Source organism: Peromyscus leucopus, chromosome 6 (genome assembly GCF_004664715.2).
Source record: "Peromyscus leucopus breed LL Stock chromosome 6, UCI_PerLeu_2.1, whole genome shotgun sequence".
Classification (NCBI taxonomy): Eukaryota; Metazoa; Chordata; class Mammalia; order Rodentia; family Cricetidae; genus Peromyscus; species Peromyscus leucopus.
In genome coordinates this window covers 7,508,272-7,528,162 of record NC_051068.1, presented here as the reverse complement: position 1 = coordinate 7,528,162, position 19,891 = coordinate 7,508,272, and the positions used below count along the sequence as shown (strand labels likewise).

Genomic DNA, 19,891 nt, shown 5'->3' with positions numbered 1-19,891 from the left:
GCTGTCATGGTCCCTGCTCTTCCCAAGATGGGAGCTTTCATGCTGCCCTCGTGGTTTAGAAATTAGGAGCCTCGTGTCCTGGTGAGCTGCTGGTTTTCAGGACCTAACGGCGTATAACCTGCAGCCGTGGTTGTGGTTTCCATTGGTCAGTGTTTAAAGAAACAATTGGTGTGTTGGTGCAGAAGTGAGACCTAGGAGGAACACTTCCCTGTAAGAAGCACTTCCTTGAGAGATGTCTGGGAAAAGAGCTGAAGCTCAAAGCACACTGGGAGCTAGAAAAGTAGGTGAGCCTGGAGTTTTAGATTTGAGTGTCCGTCTTTTATCCTTTCCTCTCCTGTGTGTTTTTCTTCTGGGTTATTCATCATGAAGGCTGCTGTACAAGTCAAGCCAATATTTCTGTGGTAATCTTGCTTTATGATATTCCTTCACCAGATTGGAGGGCCTCCCACATAGCTAAGTTGTGAGAATAAAACAAAACAAAACAAGACACAAATTTATAGGCTAGTTCAAACACTGAACAGAAGGGGCAAAGATATAAGGATTGCTACAAGTTAATACACTGTACAGTTCACACACACACAACTATTCTCAAGTTAGAATCTATATTTTTAAATTCATAGGAAGGACTGAGTTCTAACCACTGTGGAGCCATTTAGAAGTAGATAGTAGTTTTATAAGCCCTCAAGGCATTTTTAAAGTTAATTCCTATGCAGGCTTATCTCATACACTTCCCAAAGACCCTTTTATATCAATGTTACCTGGGTCAATAATTCAGAACTAGAAATCACCACTTCTAAAGATACTGACTTCTAATTGTGGCCAATCCCTTAAACGTCCATAAAGCTGTTAGACTTTGAGAGACTGTCTGTAGCCATGGTGATCACTTCAGTGAACAACAGAGCAGCATCCTAGGCCACCCCAGTGATCAGTACTGGTGAGAAAGTTTGGCACAAAGAGAGAAGTTGGCAGTGTGAAGTTCAGGGACACATGCTGTTACTTAGACATAGACTTGATCTGGAGTTCCGATTTACCTTACCAGGCCAACCCTGACCCAGCTGATGTAAATACATCTGGGGCTAAGGATTGACCCCTGAATGGCAGTGTTTTCAAAGACAAAAACTGTAGTTTCCTAGAGTCCAGCTTGAGGTAGAAGTGACTTCCAAGTCCAAAGGGAGGCCCAGCGCTCTTTCCCACAGGGTGCCAGTGGCTGCCAGAGCTTAAAGGAAGACTTCATAGGACCGTCTCTCCTTCGGAAGCAGTGCTGAGTTCCCAGAGTGCACTTGTGTTGGGAAGGCCCTTGGCAAGATTGCACATCACAGGTGTCTACATCTCCTCAGGGCTGGCTCATAGTCTAGGGAGAAGTCAACACTATTGTAGCTGGTACTTCCAGCATCATATGTCTCTGCTCACTTAAATAGCTAAATCTTCGAGGAGGAAAGTGTGTTGGTAGCACTTGCTAGGAAAGGTGGATTTATGAATGTGTGCTTGGTATCTGGAGCACTGGCTTTCACCAGACTATTCTGAGGTGTACAAGTTCACACCACCAATTACAGAATCAGTCACTACACACTTGGCTCATGGAATGGTGCAAGGCATCATTTATCACTTCAGCAAATTTCTCCCTGGTATGAGAGCCTACTTTTTTAATGGCAGCTGAACCTTTCATAGTGAAACAGCACCTTTAAAATTAAAATTATGTAAAGTGCTCATAGCTCAGGATTACTCATGCAGGTATGTGGAATAATTCAGCATATACCCTGGTCTGTATGAGAAACTGTGTGAAAAGCTAGCAAAGAAATCAGCCACCAACAAATCAATGTCCCGGCAGTGAAATGGCCACACAGGAGACAGAACATGTGGCCAGAGCACACTGAGCAGCAGGGCTCTGACCAGCAAACTGTGAGGACAGTTCACAGACTGTCCTGGTCTGTCCCGAGTGTTCTGCAGGGCGTCTCTACCCCAGTGCTCCTTGTGTTAGCAACCTTTCTTGTCGCTGTGACAGAACACCTGGCCAAGGCGGCAGACGGGAGGGAGAGCTCATGAGGGTAGGTTGTGAACTTGACAGGCTCTACAAGAGACAAACAAGCCTCTGGCATGCTTGTGAAGGATTATCGAGATCCGGTTCATTGAGGTGGGACGACCTCCCTGAATGCGGGTGGCACCAATCAATGGGCCGGAATCCCAGGTGGATAAAAAGGATAAAATGAGCCAAGTGCCAGCATTCATCATCACTCCATGCTTTCTGACTAGGAACGCTCCTGCCACCAGTGTGTCCCACCTTGATAGATGTAGTACTTCCAAGTGTAAGCCGCCAGTGTGTCCCACCTTGATGGACATGGTACTTCAAGTGTAAGCCCATGTGTCCACCTGAAATGTACTTCCAAGTGTAAGCCGCCAGTGTGTCCCACCTTGATGGATGTAGTACTTCCAAGTGTAAGCCGCCAGTGTGTCCCACCTTGATGGATGTAGTACTTCCAAGTGTAAGCCGCCAGTGTGTCCCACCTTGATGGATGTAGTACTTCCAAGAGTAAGCCGCCAGTGTGTCCCACCTTGATGGACATGGTACTTCCAAGAGTAAGCCGCCAGTGTGTCCCACCTTGATGGACATGGTACTTCCAAGTGTAAGCCGCCAGTGTGTCCCACCTTGGTGGATGTAGTACTTCCAAGGGTAAGCCGCCAGTGTGTCCCACCTTGGTGGTGTGATGTGGCCAGTGGTACTGGGTGGTACCAAGGTAGGGTGGTAGGGGGAGCGGTAAGCCCCATGAGCCCTTCCTCCCCTCTGCCGCCTTGGCCAGGTGTTCTGTCATAGCGACAAGAAAGGTTGCTAACACAAGGGGCGCTGGGGTAGAGACGCCCTGGTCATCTCCATGCAGAGTTCATCACATGGGCACTGTAATGGCTCGTGTGGGAACAAAGGCAGTGTTTGGCCTGGGTTTAGGAGTTTGTTAAGCTCAGAGCAGTGGGAAAGACCAAAGCTAAGTCTGGAGCACAAGAGGACCTTGGAGGGTGCAGATGGTCAGTCTTCAGATTGGAGGGCAGAGCGGATTCTGGTCCCACATTCTGGCCCATCAGATGGTGTAGTTCAGTGGAGGCTGGGGCATTCTGGAGCCCCAACTGAGGCTGGAGACTGGTCCTTTGATGGTCTCTTCTGTGTCCCAGAAGATGTTACACATCTGTCTATCACTTGTGCTGGCTCTATCGGAAACTGAATGGAGCTGGGTGGTGGAGGCGCACGCCTTTAATCCCAGCACTCAGGAGGCAGAGGCAGGCGGATCTCTGTGAGTTTGAGGCCAGCTTGGTCTACAGAGTGAGTTCCAGGACAGCCAAGGCTGTTACACAGAGGAACCCCATCTCAAAACAAAACAAAGAAAATGAATGTACCATGTTCCCTCCAATTTAGTTTTTCCTCAACACTTATTTAACAGCCACTGCCCACTATTGAATATGACTTAGTTTGTGCCCTTAGGGAGTGTTTGAGTCTGTCAGGACACAGATGTGATTAATAGTGGCAGCAATCCCCACTGGGTTCCATAGAAGAGACATGTGATGCTGAGTGGAGCACTTCAGAGACTTTGAGGGTACCTGGTGACAATGAGGTGAAGTTCTCCTGGGGTCTCAAAGGATGAATAGGAACCTGGCTAAATGTGCCATGGTTCTGTCTATTATATATAGACAGAAATTATATAGCAGGACTGTCTGCTAAAACTGAATAAGTAACAGTGAAAAACAATGCTCAACATTTATCTCCCTATCTGTTATTTATGCTTTCAAATTATTTTGAATATATTGAGTATATTTCCATAATTTATATCGATCAGGTAGTGACAAAAATTGGCAAACACAACAGGGATTGCATGGTTGTGTATTCCTTGTGTGTTCCCACCTGGAGCTGAAATAGTCAGCTATAAAGTTTGTGTGAACACTAACCTTTAGCATTTGTATTGAGTCTCACTCCTTTGTTTATTTTAATGAGTTAATCCAGAACAGGAACCAAGTTGTAATAAATAGTATTTAGAAAACTAAAGTTTGAAAGCTCTGTTGTTAGATTTGTATTAAAGAATTAAGCCTTATGTGTAGCATGAATCTTAAAGGTACTTACTAATAAAATCAAACTTGAATCCAGTTATTGGGGTGAATGCTGGAAGATCAGAGAAGCAGAACAAGCCACAGCTTCCTCACCTTGCTAATTCCTCAGCTGATCCTGTTTCCTCAGACTGGAAGCTTCTGAGTCCTCATCCAAATGGATCTCAGCTGAACTGCTTCTCGAAAGCCTGAAGCTTAACCAGCCAAGTGCAAATGCTAGTTTCTTGTCTTCAGACCTTATATACCTTTCTGCTTCCTTCCATCACTCCCTGGGATTAAAGGCTCACTTTCTGGGATTAAAGACGTGAGTCACCATGCTTGCCTGTATCCTTGAACACACAGAGATCCAGAGGGATTTCTGCCTCTGGAATGCTAGGATTAAAGGTGTATGCTACCACTGCCTATCCTCTATGTTTAATATTGTGGCTGCTCTGTTCTGACCCCAGATAAGTTTATTAGTGTGCACAATATTTTGGGGAGCACAATATCACCACACCCATGCTTGGGTTTCTCTAGAAAGAGGAGCTGGAACAGAGACTCCTGCGGACAGTTATTTGGGGAGATGACTTGGAGAACCTAAGGTAGAGGGCAGCTGAGACCAGGCAGGGAAGGCAGCCAAGGCTAGACGCGTTCTAAAATGAGCAGATCGGTGCTGTGGGCAGCAGGAAGTGCTCAAACGTGCAGGAGGAGAGCATGTAGCTAGAGCAGACCCTGCAGTGGTGAGTGGAGAGTCAGGCGCTTGCTGTTCCTGGGAATCCATAGGACTTCAGGGGCTCGGTGGGGTCAGCGTTACCTTCATAGGATAGGCAAGGCTGGAAGGCTTCTAGAAAATAAATTTGTTTACCTTGAAAGTGTCGGGCACAAGGAGGCCCGAGTGTGTGACAGACTTCGTGAGCCTGTGTATGGCATCAAGGATGGTGCTGCAGGAGTTGAGTGTCCTTTGGACATCAGGCCTTTGACAGAGGAAAACAGATAGGACTCTCATTCAAATTAAAGCTGCCTTGGATTAACTGTTGTGTCACAGTTATTGATAACGAAGCCGTAACTCAAGGCAGCTGCCCTGGAACCATGTGGAATGCATGTGGACACTTTTAAACCCTCCCCCCCCCCTTATTTTTCAGGTGTCTAATATCCAGGCAAGAACAGTTGTGCTGTCCTGGGCGCCCCCTGTCGGACTGTCCTGTGGACCCCATGGTGGTCTTTCCTTCCCTTACAGCTACGAGGTCGTCCTGTCCGACAAAGGGCGAGATGGGAAATACAAGATCATTTACAGGTAGTCATGCTTCCACGTGGGGGTGGGTTTGCTGCTGCTGAATTGCATCGTTGAAGAAAAAAATGGGAAATTTGGACTATGCAAATTTCCTTTGAAGTCAGTAATTTTAAACATCAGTAATCATAGGGCTGAGGGTATAGCTCACTGAAAGAGCACTTGCCTAGCACGCATGAGGCCCTGGGTTCAATTCTCAGTACTGGGAGGAGGTATAGTAATTATAATGTCACAAATTACTTAATTTTGTCCAAGTAATTATTCACCAGAAATTAATAATAATATAGGGCTATATGGTGGAATAAACGTTTTGATGATATGCTAGTTGTCAATATAGTATTAATACAATTTCTACCAAGGTCTGTCGGGACAAAAAGTGACTAAATTTTTCAGTTCCTACATACATTAGGTGGCTACAAAGTGAATTACATTGCAGCCAATCTTTTTCTAGGCCTGTGTCTTAGTTAGGGTTTCTATTGTTGTGAAGAGACACCATGACCACAGCAGCTCTTACAAAGGAAAACATTTAATTAAGGTGCTGCCTTACAGTGCAGAGGCTCAGTCCATTGTCATCATGATGGGGAGCATGGCAGCATGCAGGCAGACATGGTGCTGGCTACATCTCAATCAGAAGGCAACAGGAAGTGAGCTGGGACACTGGGCAGTATCTTGAGCTTCTAAGACGTCCACAGTGGCACACTTCCTCCAACAAAGCCACACCTCCTAATTATTCCACTCCCTGTGAGCTTATGGAGACAGTTACGTTCAAACTACTACAGCCTGCTTTTTGAAAGCTACAATATTTCTGTTTCCATTTCACCCTGCCCTTTACCCTCCACACTGTACTGAAGGTTACTTTAAAACCTTCATTATGAAGCTTTATTAAATGCCTCTGAGTTCAGCACACCAAGGAAGAGATTAGCCTCTGTTTTACGGAGTCCCACACATCAGCTGACCTGGTGATTTATAGCTGTTTTCTAAATGTGATAAAAATATTAAGATCAGGTCCTTTCTCCTTGTACAGCTTATGTTTGCAGAAAGTCAGGTGTATTTGAAGTCCTTTTTGGAGCTCCCTGTGGGTGGTCTTGATGGCCTCTGCAGAGCAGTGCAACTCACTCACAAAGTCCCACTGTGTCTCAGCCAGAAGCCTTGCTTCCTCTTCAGTTCTCACCCTGTGCCATGCAGCGTTCACTCTGTCTTCTGCTTTCATGACGTACTGCCCAGACGAGCCGACTTGTGGGCGAGGAAAGAGAAAGAGATGAGAAAAGAACCATTCCAGTGCTGACACTTTCTCCTGCCTCCTCTGCCGCATTGTCTCCCCTGGTCCTGCTGTGTCCTGACTTTCTCACACCTGCTCTCACCCAGCATTGTCAGATCTCTTCCCCATAGAGTCCCAACAGAGGCCACATCGTCACTCCTTGGCAAGAACACTCTAGAGATTGCTTTCTTTGCTTGGAATAAAACCTCAATTTGGTGCTCTGGCTCTTAATCATTTTATTCTATTTTGAAAAAAAGATACATTTGGAGACACATTGGGAAACCATAGAGCCTCTACCTCCTCTCTCAGAAATTAGAGCGGGGGACGGTGTCTTGCTTATTGCCCAGGCTGGCAAAGAACTCATCCCTCAGCCCGCCCAGGCGCTGGAACTCCAGGTGTAGGGTACAGGTGTACACCGCTGCCCCCAGCTAGCTACATCCTGTTGATCTGAGATGAACACTGATGCTAGCAGCGAGCCACAGGTCCCCAAGGAGCGAGGTGGGTGACCAGTGCAGGCCGCTGCTGGCGGTCGGAAGCCTGTCTCTGGAAAGGAGCACTCACCCCTCAACTTCCGCTGTCAGGATCTGATGACTTTTTAGGGATTTTTTTTTCCCTCAAGAGATGCTAAAACTCTCAATGACTGTGACGTTTTTCCATGTCCACCTAGTTCAGCAGATAACAAAACGTGTTAAGTTGCAGTGCAGGTCAAGCTGCAGAGCTGTAGGCTAGTGTGGACGTAGCTTCTGTTTGAAACGTCACAACAACAACTTTATTTGGGAGACGTTGATACATCTCAGACATGGGGTATATGATAGCTGCATGCAGCTGTGTTCTGTACATGTTTTTCTCTCACTAAGCTTTTATCCTGTTAACCCTGCTGGCTTTTCTTCTCTTCTGTGTGTATTTCTTCACAAAAGTTTCATACATCACAATCCTTTACCATAAGTGTTTCATGTTTTCTGAGCACAAGGATGTTTTTATAGATAACCACATTGTAATTTTCAGTTTCCGTAATATATGCTGGCCTAGAGATTTCTTCTAACCCATTGTCCTGATTCCAGTTCCACCAGCTGACCCTTTGCCTCTCTCCTTTGGAAAACTGGGGCAGTGTTTTGAGTCCTTCGGGATAGTGTCAGATAAATACACTTTGTTTCTAGTCTCTTTTAATGTGTCATTTGATAATTTTGAAGAATGAGAAAAAAGGTATGGACACACACATGTACCCTCTACTTTAAAAAAAATATATCGGGTTTTGCTGTGTAGTTCTCTTGCCTGTCCTTGAACTTATGATGATCCTGCCTCCACATCCTGGGTTCTGGATCCCAGGTGTGTGTTTCCACCCCTGGCCTTTTGGCCACAGTAGGACAGAATGTGCCCGGTTTTGTAGGGCTTGTTTCTTCATCATTTAGGCTGAGGCTCAGTTGCCCCTTTGGCTCACAAAGGGTTTTACTTGTCAGAGAGCTGGTTTTTTTGGGGGGGGGGCTGGGATGGACTACAGGTTCATTAGGGGGGCCCTGTGCTGAGGGCATTGGGGTTCCCACCAGGGTAAGTCTGGGAATCACCTTTGGCAGACAGCTGGCGTATTTTGCAGATCTAGCTGTTGGTGTACATTACTGGCCTTCATGTCTTGGTTTAGGAAGTCATAAGATGTTTAACACTTAATTGATGCTGTTTCTGAGATCCAAGTTGTGTCATTCAAAGGAGTCTGGTTTTCAATTAAAAAAAAAAAAAAGGACAACCACCAAATAAGGTTGATTTCTGGGTTGTGGTGAATGCAGACTTAGTAGTATTTGAGTTACTGTTGGTGAATGACTATGAAACCCAGTCCCAAAGCTGCTTTACCTTTGAGACCAGTATTAAACTAACAAATCCTTTGTCTTTGCAGTGGAGAAGAATTGGAATGTAACCTGAAAGATCTCAGGCCTGCCACTGATTACCACGTGAGGTGAGTTAGTTCCCATCCATGAAAGAGCCTGCAGAGTTCAGGTGGCCATTGTACATCCCGAGCCTCCTTTTGAAAGCGGTGTTGAATGGCACTTCCCTCATGGAAGGTGTGGGCCAGAGCCATGGCCGTTCATTCACATTCTGTACACAGAGCATAGCAATTTTGAGGACCCAGGGCTGCTTCTTGGACAAAAAAAAAAAAAAAAAAAAAAAAAAAAGGTGTCCTAAACAGCATGTATATTTTTAAAAATAATTTTTGGGGCTGGGAAGCTGTCTCAGTCCGTAAAGTGACATTAGGGTATGAGTTCAGTGTCCAGCAATGATGTATAGGCTTGGCTGCAGGCACCTGTAATTCAGTGCTGGAGATGGGAGGCAGGGACGGGGGCATCCCAGGAGTTGCTGACTACGGGTCTAGACAGATCAGTGTACTTCTGGGTCAGTGGGTATGTTCCAGGTTCAGAACTTCCTTGTCTCAAAGAGTAAGGTGGAGGGCTGTTAAGGAAGACACTCAACACTTGTCTCTGTGCCCCTACCCCTACCCCCACAAAACAATAATGATGATTTTATAAAGGCTTCTGAGGTCTATTGGATGGCATGGCTTAGCATATAATATTTTCTTTGGTGTGTGTGTATATACATACATGCATATATCCATCAAGGATGTGATAGTTTTTGTTTTACCATAGAGACATCAATTGCTCATCATAGACAGAACCTCTGTGTTCAGACCTAATGACAGAAGCAGGCCTTCCCATGTTAGAACAGTTTGGGATCTTAAAAGCCAGTAGATTTTGAAACAGGCAAATAATTCAGACAGAGAATTCTCTCTAATGTGAATAAACCCATTTTGGCCAAGCAGAAGCCCTTGAAGAGTGACATGTTGTTTGGAACTCCTCTGTGGTTGCTCTGAGACTCATGCTGTGACCTCAGCAAACAGGGCTAGCTGACTGAGGTGAGGCCTGGCCATCCTGCTAGAGCACACTGAGATCCAAACTGCTTGGAGCCCATCTCAGTATTCAATGGTGCATCTATCCATCCAACTTGGCAGACTTCTAAATGTGTTTCATTTTACCTTGTTTTCAAGTTCAGCACAAAATATACGAAGCCCTTGTGATGAGGTGGAGGCAAAATAGCCTAGTAGGAGTCTGGAGTTCTAGTTTAGTTCTGCCAGAAAGCAGCTTTTTTAATTTCAACGCTAGTAAAAGTTCTGTTGATGGGTGATCTAGTTCTATATGCTGTGAATATGTGTTGCTCTGATTGGTTGATAAATAAAGTTGTTTGGCCAACGGTAAGGCAGAATAAGGTTAGGTGGAACATTCTAAAGAGAGAGAGAGGAAGGAGCAAGGCAGAGCAGGGGAGATGCTGCTAGCCGCTGCCAGGAGAAGCAAGATGTAAAAGTACTGGTAAGCCCCAGTCCATGTGACAAAGTATAGATTTATAGAAATGGGTTAATTTAAGATGTCAAAGCTAGCTAGCGAAAAGCCTGTCATGGCCATAGTTAAAAATAATATAAGCCTCTGTGTGTGTTTACTCAGGTCTGAGCAGTTGCAGGACCAGGTGAAACACAGGAATTTTATAAATGGCTGTGGGACCTTGGTGCCAGGCGAGCACAGCAAAACTTCTAGCTACATTCTGTGACATGGTTTTCTCTTTACTGGAAGTGAATGTGAATGCGAGGACTTGGTGGATAAAACGCCTGCTAGCAAACCTGACAACCAGATCAACCCCACATGCTGGAAAGAGGGACTAGCCTCCCTGAGCTGTCCTTCGACACACACATGCAATGCGCATGTGCGCACACACACACACAGGGAGATATTAATCTGTTAATTAATTCAATGTGGAAACAGAGAGAGAGAGAGAGAGAGAGAGAGAGAGAGAGAGAGAGAGAGAAGCGTGGTGTCCTGTACATGCAATCCCAGCACTTGGGAAGTGCAGGTAGAGGAGAATCTGGAGTTGAAGGTCATCCTGGGCTATATAGGGAGTTGGAGGCTAGCCTGGCCAATAAGGGACCCTGTTTCAAACGGAAAAGGAGGGAACCAGGAGCTGAGGTTGCAGTGTGCTCTTTAGCGGCCGTGTGCTCTGAACTTGGCTGTTCTGTGTCATCAGTGGGCATCTGTCTGGCATTGTGTGGTGTAAGTGAACTGTACTGCAAGAGCTGCTGCTGTTTAACCAGAACCTTGTGGTTCTGCATCCTGAACTTCCACCCAGACACATTAGACATCACACAAAAGCATGTTTGTAAAGCTAGGGTGAAAACCGAAACTGTTTGACCATTCTTCAAGTGGTCAGTTGAACAAACCAGAAAAGTTGAGTCCGGTAAGCGCTCCTGGGAGTGCAGTCCATTTCCTGGTTAGCACAGGTTTCCCTTGGCGCCATGCTTTAATGGTTTATTGTTGATGCTTTACCAAAAGGTTATTTTGTTAGGTTCCTGCTCCTTTCATGTCTTACAATAGTCTTCTCAGGAAACTTGAATGTTGTGACGAATCTGCCCTTTCTGGAGAACATTTGATAACTGAATCTTTTTATAACTAATTTTTAAAATTTTTTTGAAATTGTAATCATATCATTTACGTAACCTTTCCTTTCTACCTCCCAACCCCTCCCATATACCTCCCAAACTCTCTTTTTCTTTAATTGTTCAGATGTAGAAATATCCTAAATACATAATTACAGTCTGCTCAGTCCACATAGTGTCTCTTGGACGTCTGTGTTCCTGGGGCTGACCACTTGGTATGGATAGCCGCTGGGCAACTGTTTCCTGGAGAGGATGAGTTCTGGCAATCAGCATGCCTTAGTTGCCCCTAGGTCTTTGTCTAGGGTTGAGGCATCATGGACTTCCCTGCTTCTACAACTGCATGTCTGTTGGTGCCATCGAGGTTGAGTCTTGTGCAGGTAGCCGTGTCGGGAGTGTTCCTGGCTGTAGCTTCCTGGCATTTCTAGGAGACAGTCTCATGGGAAACTTCCGGTTCCTCTGGCTCTGGCCGCCTTCCCCAGCCTTCCAAACTGATTCCTGAGCCTAAGGTTCAGGAACTGTGTTGTTAGATGTATTCATTTGGGCCTGGGCATCACATGATCTCTTGTTCTCTGCATTTTGTCAGTTGTGGGTTTTCTGTAATGTTCTATAATGATATAGCAAACTTAGAGAGTTCTAGGAATGTAAGTGTCAGTCACAAATTCAGTAGTCATAGCAGAGGGCTGTGTGGGAATAGCCTTTGCTATGGAAGACCCATTTCACCCAGCAGCCACAAAAGGAGAGCTAAGCCCACTGCCCCTCTCATTAGGAATTTAGAAACGTCCCCCAGCTACAAGCCCACAGACTTTACTCAGACAACTGGGGTATTTCTTTTAACAGCACAAAATAGGCGACATTTTCCCTTCCTGTTGTTGTTTTTGTTTGTTTCACTTTTTGGAGAAATGGTCTCTGTAGCCAGGCATGACTTGAACTTCTACCCTCCCAATCTCTACCTCCCAAGTGCTGGGATTACAGGTGTGAGCCCAGGAACCATTTTATACAGTACCTGGCATACTGAGCCACACATCCTCTTTCTAATTCTTAATATTACCATCTTGATTGAGACCTACAGAAATCTTGGCACATAAATATTTCATTCTTAAATTGTGTGCTGTTGTTATGTGTTGTTAAATTGTTATGTGTTGTTATGTGTGTTATGTGTGCTACTTTGTTTTTAATTATGAAATTTCCTGAAGTTAATGTGCAGAATAATGGGCTTCATTGTGATCTTTTCATTTATTACTGTATTTTGTTCATATTCAGCCCGTTACCTTCTCTTGTTCCCATGGGTTCTCTTCCTGTGCCTCAGCTTTCCTTTGAGTTTTCTGCTCTGGTTTTATCCTGCCCACAGCTTGTCTGATATCTTTCCCTAATGCTTTTCCTCACCCTTGGCTCCCTCCACTCATAGGACACAGCAAGCCTGGTTTTCTAAGTAGCGAGCTCCTCTCTGGCATCTTAGCACAAACTGCCTTGTGGCTGGTTGCCTGACCAGGGACAGCTCTTGTCTTTGCTCTTCCCTCAGATCCCAGGACATCTTCTAGGCGAGGCTATCGATTGCATGCTGTTTTTATTGTCATCTACCCTCAAATGCCCAAACTCATTTCAAGTTTAAAAAATGTTTCTTCTTCCCCATTTTTTCTATAAACATATATGTGGTATTTCTGCAAATCTATTACTATTGTGATTTAAACAAAAAGATCTTTATGTAATGTATGCATTGATTTGTAAAATTTAGGTCTTTTCTTGAGTTTTGTTAGAATAATCATTTTTAATTAACTCATGTAATGTTTAAAAAGAATCAATTTATAATTATCAAAGACTAATTAGTGCTTCCATTAGGGATAGAATGTTATGTGTTGAATAAAACCATTAAAATAAAATCTACTATAGTTGTGAAGGGAATCTGGAGAGAGGGGAAACAAAGACATTGAGATTATGTGTTGAAGTGGGAGGGAAAAAATCTTGTGTTTTTTCTGGAAAGACTGTTCAGTCAGTAAGGACCTCAATGTGATCCCTGGAACACACATTAAAAAGCCAGCCACCGACAGGTGTCAGGTGGTGGTGGTGCACGCCTTTAATCCCAGCACTCTGGAGGCAGAGGCAGGTGAATCTCTGTGAGTTCGAGGCCAGCCTAGTCTACAGAGCAAGATCCAGGACAAACACCAAAACAACACGGAGAAACCCTCTCTCGAAAAACCAAAAGGAACAACAACAATAACAAAAAAAAACCTGCCACCATAGCACATGCTTGCAATCTCAGTGCTGAGAGGACTCCTTCCTGGGGCTCACTGCCAGACAACCTAACCTAATGGGTGAACTCCAGCCAATGAGAGACTCTGTTTGAAAGATAAGGTAGATAGCGTTCCAGAGGAAAGGCACCCAAGCTTGTGCTGGCCTCTACACAAATACTCACACACATGTGCACCTGCACACACATGTACCCCACACACACACACACAAATTATTTTAAAGGAAAGAAGAATATCATGTAAATAAATACAGTTTTAAATACTCATGCTTAACTATGTACACACACATATATCTGTAAATAAGCATTTACATATCTACAAATGTTTCTTTCCAAGCGTTTCTTGGAGAAGGATCTTCCTCCTTTGGCTGGCAGGTCTATAAAGTTAACAGAGGTGTAAGATGACCGTTACTGTGGGAACCCAGGACTCAGCCTTGGAGCCTGACCTGGGATGCCTTGCCAGCTGCAGGGCATGGGCTGCTGCCATCATGGCCCTTTCCCCATTCTCTGCCTGTGCTTCAGTCTATATTAAAGCCTCCTAAAAACAAATTCCAACTTTGCTTCAAAACAGGAACTGCTATTTCTGTCGTAGTAGCCCGCCGGGGACTTGAGTGATGGACTGGGTAGCAAGCCCGTGACAAACTTGGCGGCACTTTCTCAGTCTCCACTGTAAGCAATTTGCCCAGAAGTGACATCATGGAATGACATTTCCCAGAAAACGATGTGCAGAACCATTTCTAAGAGTCTAGTCGACCAGCCCAGAGCGAAGTTATGAAATAGGTGTTGCTTACGGGAGACTGTGGCTCCTGGGCTGTCCCAGACGTGTGGAAAGGAGCCGCAAGCCTGTTGACGAAGCTCTCGGGGGACCTGCTCCCTAAGTGTTTGGCTGGTACAGACATGGAAACCCGTGTGGAGTCCAACACAAAATTACTATGCAGGAAAATGTCTGGTTTGAGGGGTTACATGCAAAAGACAACCCCACTGATTCATTTAACCCCAAAAATGATCCTGTGCTATAGATCTTCCAGTTACAGGATATTAGGGAAAACCTATCACCCTCATGTGGAAACTTTTGTATTATTTTATTTATTTATGTATTTATTTATTTGTTTATTTATTTATTGGGGGGTGATTGCATATGGAGATCAGAGGACAACTTACAAGAGTGGGTTCTCGCTTTCTTCATGTGAGTTCCGGAGATCAAACTCAGGTCATCGGACTTGGCGGCAGGTGCCCTTAACCTTTGGGCCATCTTGCTTTCCCCTGAAATATTTAATAAATAGGGCATTTTCAATGGTTTTACTTTTTATAGACATCCTGGATGAGGCTGTAGCAAGCTACTGTTACAGTTACAATTAGTTACTATTTGTTTACTGAACAGTTTTGATTAATAAATAATCCTGACGTGATTGGATAATGTTTCAGTTTTTACTGTCTACAACATTAACATTATGCTTTAAAATGAACCTGGTTTTCCTTGCTGACCAGCTTGTATGTGTGAAAAGCACTGGACTTCTCATTTAAATGAATGACAACTTGCCCTATTTGGAGAGGGGTTTGCTGGAGATTACGCCCAGGGCCTCATGCATGTTGCAAACACGCTCTACACCAAGTTCCACCCACCAAAGTCTCCACAGTCAGAGATGAGCAGAGCATCCCCACGTGGCCCTAGAACCACCTCACTTCTACTCCGGCCCTCAGGTTCTTCCTCTGCCAAACTCTGTTTTATCAAAGATCCTGAAGTCAAATTTAGATATTATATATTTTGCTTTTAAATAATGTTACCATCATTATATGCCACTTAAAACACAATAGTAATTCTTAATGTCTTCAAAATTCAGAAATTGCTCACATTTCCTCATTTGTCCTAAAAATGAAGGGTTTACTTTCTTTGTTTTGCTGTTATGAAAGTTCAGATGTAGTCTGAATAAGCTACTTGGGTAATGGGTCTCGGATTTCTTTAACGCCGTAGATTTTCCTTCCTGTCTTGACTGGGGTCACTTTTGTGTCCTGTAGTGTTCCGTACTCACCAGTTTAGCTGACTGAGACTCTGCCCATTGCTTGATATGTTCCCTGTCCTCTGACTTTCCAGGAAGCCACGTGGCAGTGGCTTAATCAGATCCACACACAGACTCCTAGATGACGGCTTGTCTTTGCCATTTGTCTTTGTATATCTTACTACACAGCATAGGCTGGCCTAGAACTCATGTTGTAATTCTCAGTTAAGGTTTCTATTGACGTGATAAAACATCATGACCAAAAACAACTTTGAAAGAAGGAGTTTATTTCAGCTTACAACTATTTTGGGAGGTGGGAGGAGGGTGGGGGGTTTGAAACAGGGTTTCACTATGTAGTCCCAGCTGTCCTGGAATTTGGACTTCAACTCAAAAATCCGCCTGCCTCTGCCTCTGGTGCTGGGATTAAAGGCGTGCGCCACCACACCTGGCTCAAGTGTACATCTTAGGTCACACTTCATCCCTGAGGGAAGTCAAGGCAGGAACTCAAGGTAGGAGGAACTGAAGCAGCAGCCATGGAGCAAGGCTGCCTATGGTTTGCACCGCCTGGCTTGCTCAGCCTGTTTTCTATGCCATCTAGGGGCCACCTGCCCAGGAAGGGCACTGATTATTTGATTATTAATTAATGGAACCCTCCTACACTAATCATCAGACAAGCAAATGCACCCCCAATCTTGTCTGCAAGTGGCAGTGGGGATTTTCCCCGTGAGGTCCCCTTTTCTCAAATGATGCTAGCTTGTGTTACATTGACAGGAAGCTGACTAGGATAATAGCTCAAGGCACCTTTGAACTCACAGTCTCCTGTTTCAGCCTCCTTCATGCAAGAATCATAGGTGTAGGTGTGCATTCCAGTGCTCGGGTGCTGTGACCATGTATTGGGAATACATAGCATCTGGTTATCTCCTTTATGGTGATCTTAGTTTAAATCCTAAATTGATAGGTGACTCTGATATTTACAGACACCAGCTCCCCTCCCACAACACACAGTGTATCCTGGTCTAGGTACAGGGCATAAGACTTCAGTTGGAGAATTGTGATATAAAGTGTAGGCTTGAACTGACCATGGCTGGAACAATGTATGGTTCATTTGAGTCCATCCTGACACGTGGATGCAATCTTGCCAGATCATTGCCGTTTGGTTTTGCGTTACCACATTCATTGTTACTGTGTGCACAGAGGAGCCGTTTCTTAGTCGGGTTGGGCAGGGAGCATTCTCACAATTGGGATCATTTCTTTGCCTCAAATGCTATGATGTCCTCCCATAAGGCAAGTAGCACAAACACAAGATGGATTCTTATGTTGCCTTTTAGATGGAGTCTACATTTGTGATTAGCATTTTTTATTTACATACCCTAAAATCAGGTCCATATGTCAGATGCTGAGCCAAGGGCCTCTGAGTGCAGAGAGAACCCTTAGTCTTGGTGCTGTGTGCAGGCATTAAATGTGCATGTGGATGGGCTGTACTGGAATACCGTCTTGTTGAATTGCAGAGAGAACCCTTAGTCTTGGTGCTGTGTGCAGGCATTAAATGTGCTTGTGGATGGGCTGTACTGGAATACCGTCTTTGTTGAATTGCAGAGAGATGCAGTTGGCAGTGGCCCGCAGGTTTCTTGGGCAAGCATCCATGTTTTTACCTAGCTGTGCTCAGTGCTCTCAGTAGTTCTGAGATATCTACCCTGTTGTTCTTTTATACATTCTCTGCAGCCTGTGAACTCTGCAATGAATCACGTCCCTGTTCACTAACTCCTAGCTAGTGTACCTTACACCTTTTTCTAGACAGCCAAGCCAAGCCTGTTGGCTTTTAGAATGTTTACATGGAGGCCATTGAGAGGGAGAAGCTCCACGTTCTATGTAGAATGCTCTTTTCCAGTCAGTGGAGTTACCTCTATTGCGGTGGGACTCTATTGAGTGGGACTTCCTGAACAGCACACCTGCTGAGGTGGTTGTCCCTGTAACGACTGACCGGCGAGGTAAGGACGAGAGCACAGTGCTCTCCTGCGGAAGGACTTCTGCTCAACCATGGAAAGCCCATGAGGCAGAGATGAGAAGCTTGATCTTGGATCTCAGCTACTGATGCTCATCCTGCCTACCTGTTTCCTTTGCAGGGTGTATGCCGTGTACAATTCCGTCAAGGGATCCTGCTCTGAGCCAGTTAGCTTCACTACCCACAGCTGTGCACCAGAGTGCCCCCTCCCTCCCAAGCTGGCACACAGGAGCAGAAGTTCACTCACCTTGCAGTGGAAGGTGAGTAGCTCAAAATGCCAAGAAGATGCTCGAGTTGGTGGCGAGGCAGTCAGTGGGATACCATTTCAGAGATCCTGTTTGCACTGGGGCTTGTTTCCTGTGTAATCAGTCACTACGTGAAGCCAGTCATGATGCATCAGAAGCTGCCGTTTACATGACAGTCAGAGGCAGAGGAGGGGAGGAAGATCCAGTGTGAGCACCTTCTCAGGAACTTGGTAAATCCCCCAGTGCATCATAGGCGATATCAGTACTTAAAATACCTCAGTTTCATCTCTTTCTACTACTTTAGTTCATTTCTGCGAACATTTGGAAGCTTCAGCACGCCGTGTGAAGGTTTAGAGAGACAGACAGTAGTTTTGAGTTCTTTTAGCTTCTTCCTAAGTAGAGACAAAATACTTATTAGTTACAGCTTCCCAGAATATGTGGTTCTATACTCCATTAAGACTTCATTAATTTTCACTAATTAGTCATTAGCTCAATCAGGATTCCTATTTTCAACAGCCTGAACTGTGTAGTGGTTTTCATGAAATACAGTGTACTGTTTAAAATAACCATTGCCTGGCCAGTGATCTTAGGGTGTATTCCTTCTGTAAAGTATGACATTAACCTGTTAATCATAGTTTTGTGTTTTCAAGAAAACAGATCATTATTTCTCTGTCTTGATATCTGAAAATGTAGTTAGAAAGTGTCAAATAGATGGAGAGGGTGAAAGTTACGGTTCCAGAGTGCAGAGGGGGTGAGGCCCGGGGAGAGAGGAGTGAGGAGCAGTGTAAATGTATCCAGGCTTCTCTGAGTCCTGGTGTATGGAGCCACGTGCCCTTAGTCAGTGGCTGACATTGACTGTGTTGTTGGGACAAAGGCGAAGTTTCAACTGGCTTAGACTCTGAACTTTTTTATTTTCCTTCCTGGCTTCCAGGGATAATCCAGGTCAGTGATTTCCCACCTTTTCAGAGTTTTAGCACCCAACTGGTCATTGTTGGTTAATTCCTTAACAAATACACATCCATTTAAAAATAAGTTCACATGAGATAATAGATTTAAAATCTGTTTCTTTTGAAAGAAACATGTAAGAAATCTGAAGATTACCAGAGGGACCCCAAGATCTTACAAACTTAAAGTTGGGAATCACTGATATGTCTCTGCTCTGTGCTTGGGTGGCATTCGGGTCTCAGATGGACCAGCAGCTTCCAGAGAGGTCACTTGGGGACCAAAAGTACCCTGTTCCATTTAGTCATCCGTAAACATATGAAGGTCCTGGATTCAACTCAGCATCTATTTAAATGTGCTGGTGCAGGTTCCCTGTTTTCACACTGGGTAAAGGCATGTGCACCAGAGACTTCTGGGTAAAGGCATGTGAGCTGGAGACTTATGGCTGCTGCCTGTTCTTGACTCCACAAAGAAACTGAGGAAGCCAAGGAATTGGTTTCTCCTGAAGGCTTTTGCCAGTTTCTTCAAAGTTCACCTGCATGCCTACCCTGCCCTCCAGCCCAGACCCACCAAAGCTTAAGACTTCAGTTCCCAACTCAACACTCATGAAAGGTGGCTCAGCAGGAGAGGAGGAGGACTGAACCTGTGGCTCTTACAGAGGGAGCGAGCGCTGATAATGATTTAGTATCAACAGTGAGAAATAACAGCTGTCGTTTGCCGAGTGCTTCTTAAACACCTGGGTATATTCATGGGTGATTTACATATAGTCTCCCAGCTAGCTATCAAAGATCTTCATTCTTGGAAATGAAATTTCCATGTTGATATTAAACAGCTCACACCAGACCATTGGCAAGCAGACAGCTGGGCTGGGATTCCATCTGCAAGGGTGTGGTGCCCTTTGCTGGGCCCCTCTCTCTCTGAGTAATAACCAAATCCAAGCATATTTTTGAGACAAGATAGGCTCCTAGTGTTTGCCTCTTATTTTCTCAGTCTTTCTAGAACGTTCAACCTGAGTGCTGCAATAACCACACAGTGTCACCCCTGCTAATAGCTCAGGTTCTGTGAAGTACTCTTTTCTAGAAAGTGCTACTTGCCTTGTTGAACCTTGTCTTCTCATTGACATTTCTTTATGAGCACAGGAAGAGATGAAGCCTCTTTTTGCTAACATGTGATGGGCTAGTACTCTCTGGTAGTCTATCCAGAGGATGTAACCTTTCCGTGTGTGTGTGTGTGTGTGTGTGTGTGTGTGTGTGTGTGTGTGTGTGTGTGTGTGTGCAGGAGGGTGGGGTGGAGGATGGAGGACTTAATGCCGCAGCTGGTTCTCTAATCCTAAGTACTTAAAGGAAAAAGTAGAACAAAACAGAAGTCCAAAGCTGTGAGGGGAAGTTAC

At 44.8% G+C, this 19,891-nt stretch overlaps 1 protein-coding gene and 1 long non-coding RNA gene across 5 annotated transcripts in view; one reads left to right on the top strand and one right to left on the bottom strand.

Annotated features, from left to right (window-relative positions):
• Fndc3b (fibronectin type III domain containing 3B) overlaps positions 1 to 19,891 on the top strand; it is a 318,394-nt gene that overhangs the window by 227,634 nt on the left and 70,869 nt on the right. For all 4 annotated transcript variants that reach the window (XM_028875811.2, XM_037206506.1, XM_028875812.2 and 1 more), the window contains 3 exons: positions 5,205 to 5,356; positions 8,494 to 8,553; positions 17,436 to 17,574. In XM_028875811.2, coding sequence (XP_028731644.1) covers positions 5,205 to 5,356; positions 8,494 to 8,553; positions 17,436 to 17,574 — 351 coding nt within the window. The remainder of the gene's footprint in view (positions 1 to 5,204; positions 5,357 to 8,493; positions 8,554 to 17,435; positions 17,575 to 19,891) is intronic.
• LOC119088143 lies at positions 6,029 to 17,581 on the bottom strand. Its single transcript, XR_005091722.1, has 3 exons — positions 17,562 to 17,581; positions 14,477 to 14,578; positions 6,029 to 6,583 (listed from the first exon to the last, which is right to left on the bottom strand). It is a non-coding gene; the product is annotated as an uncharacterized LOC119088143 (long non-coding RNA).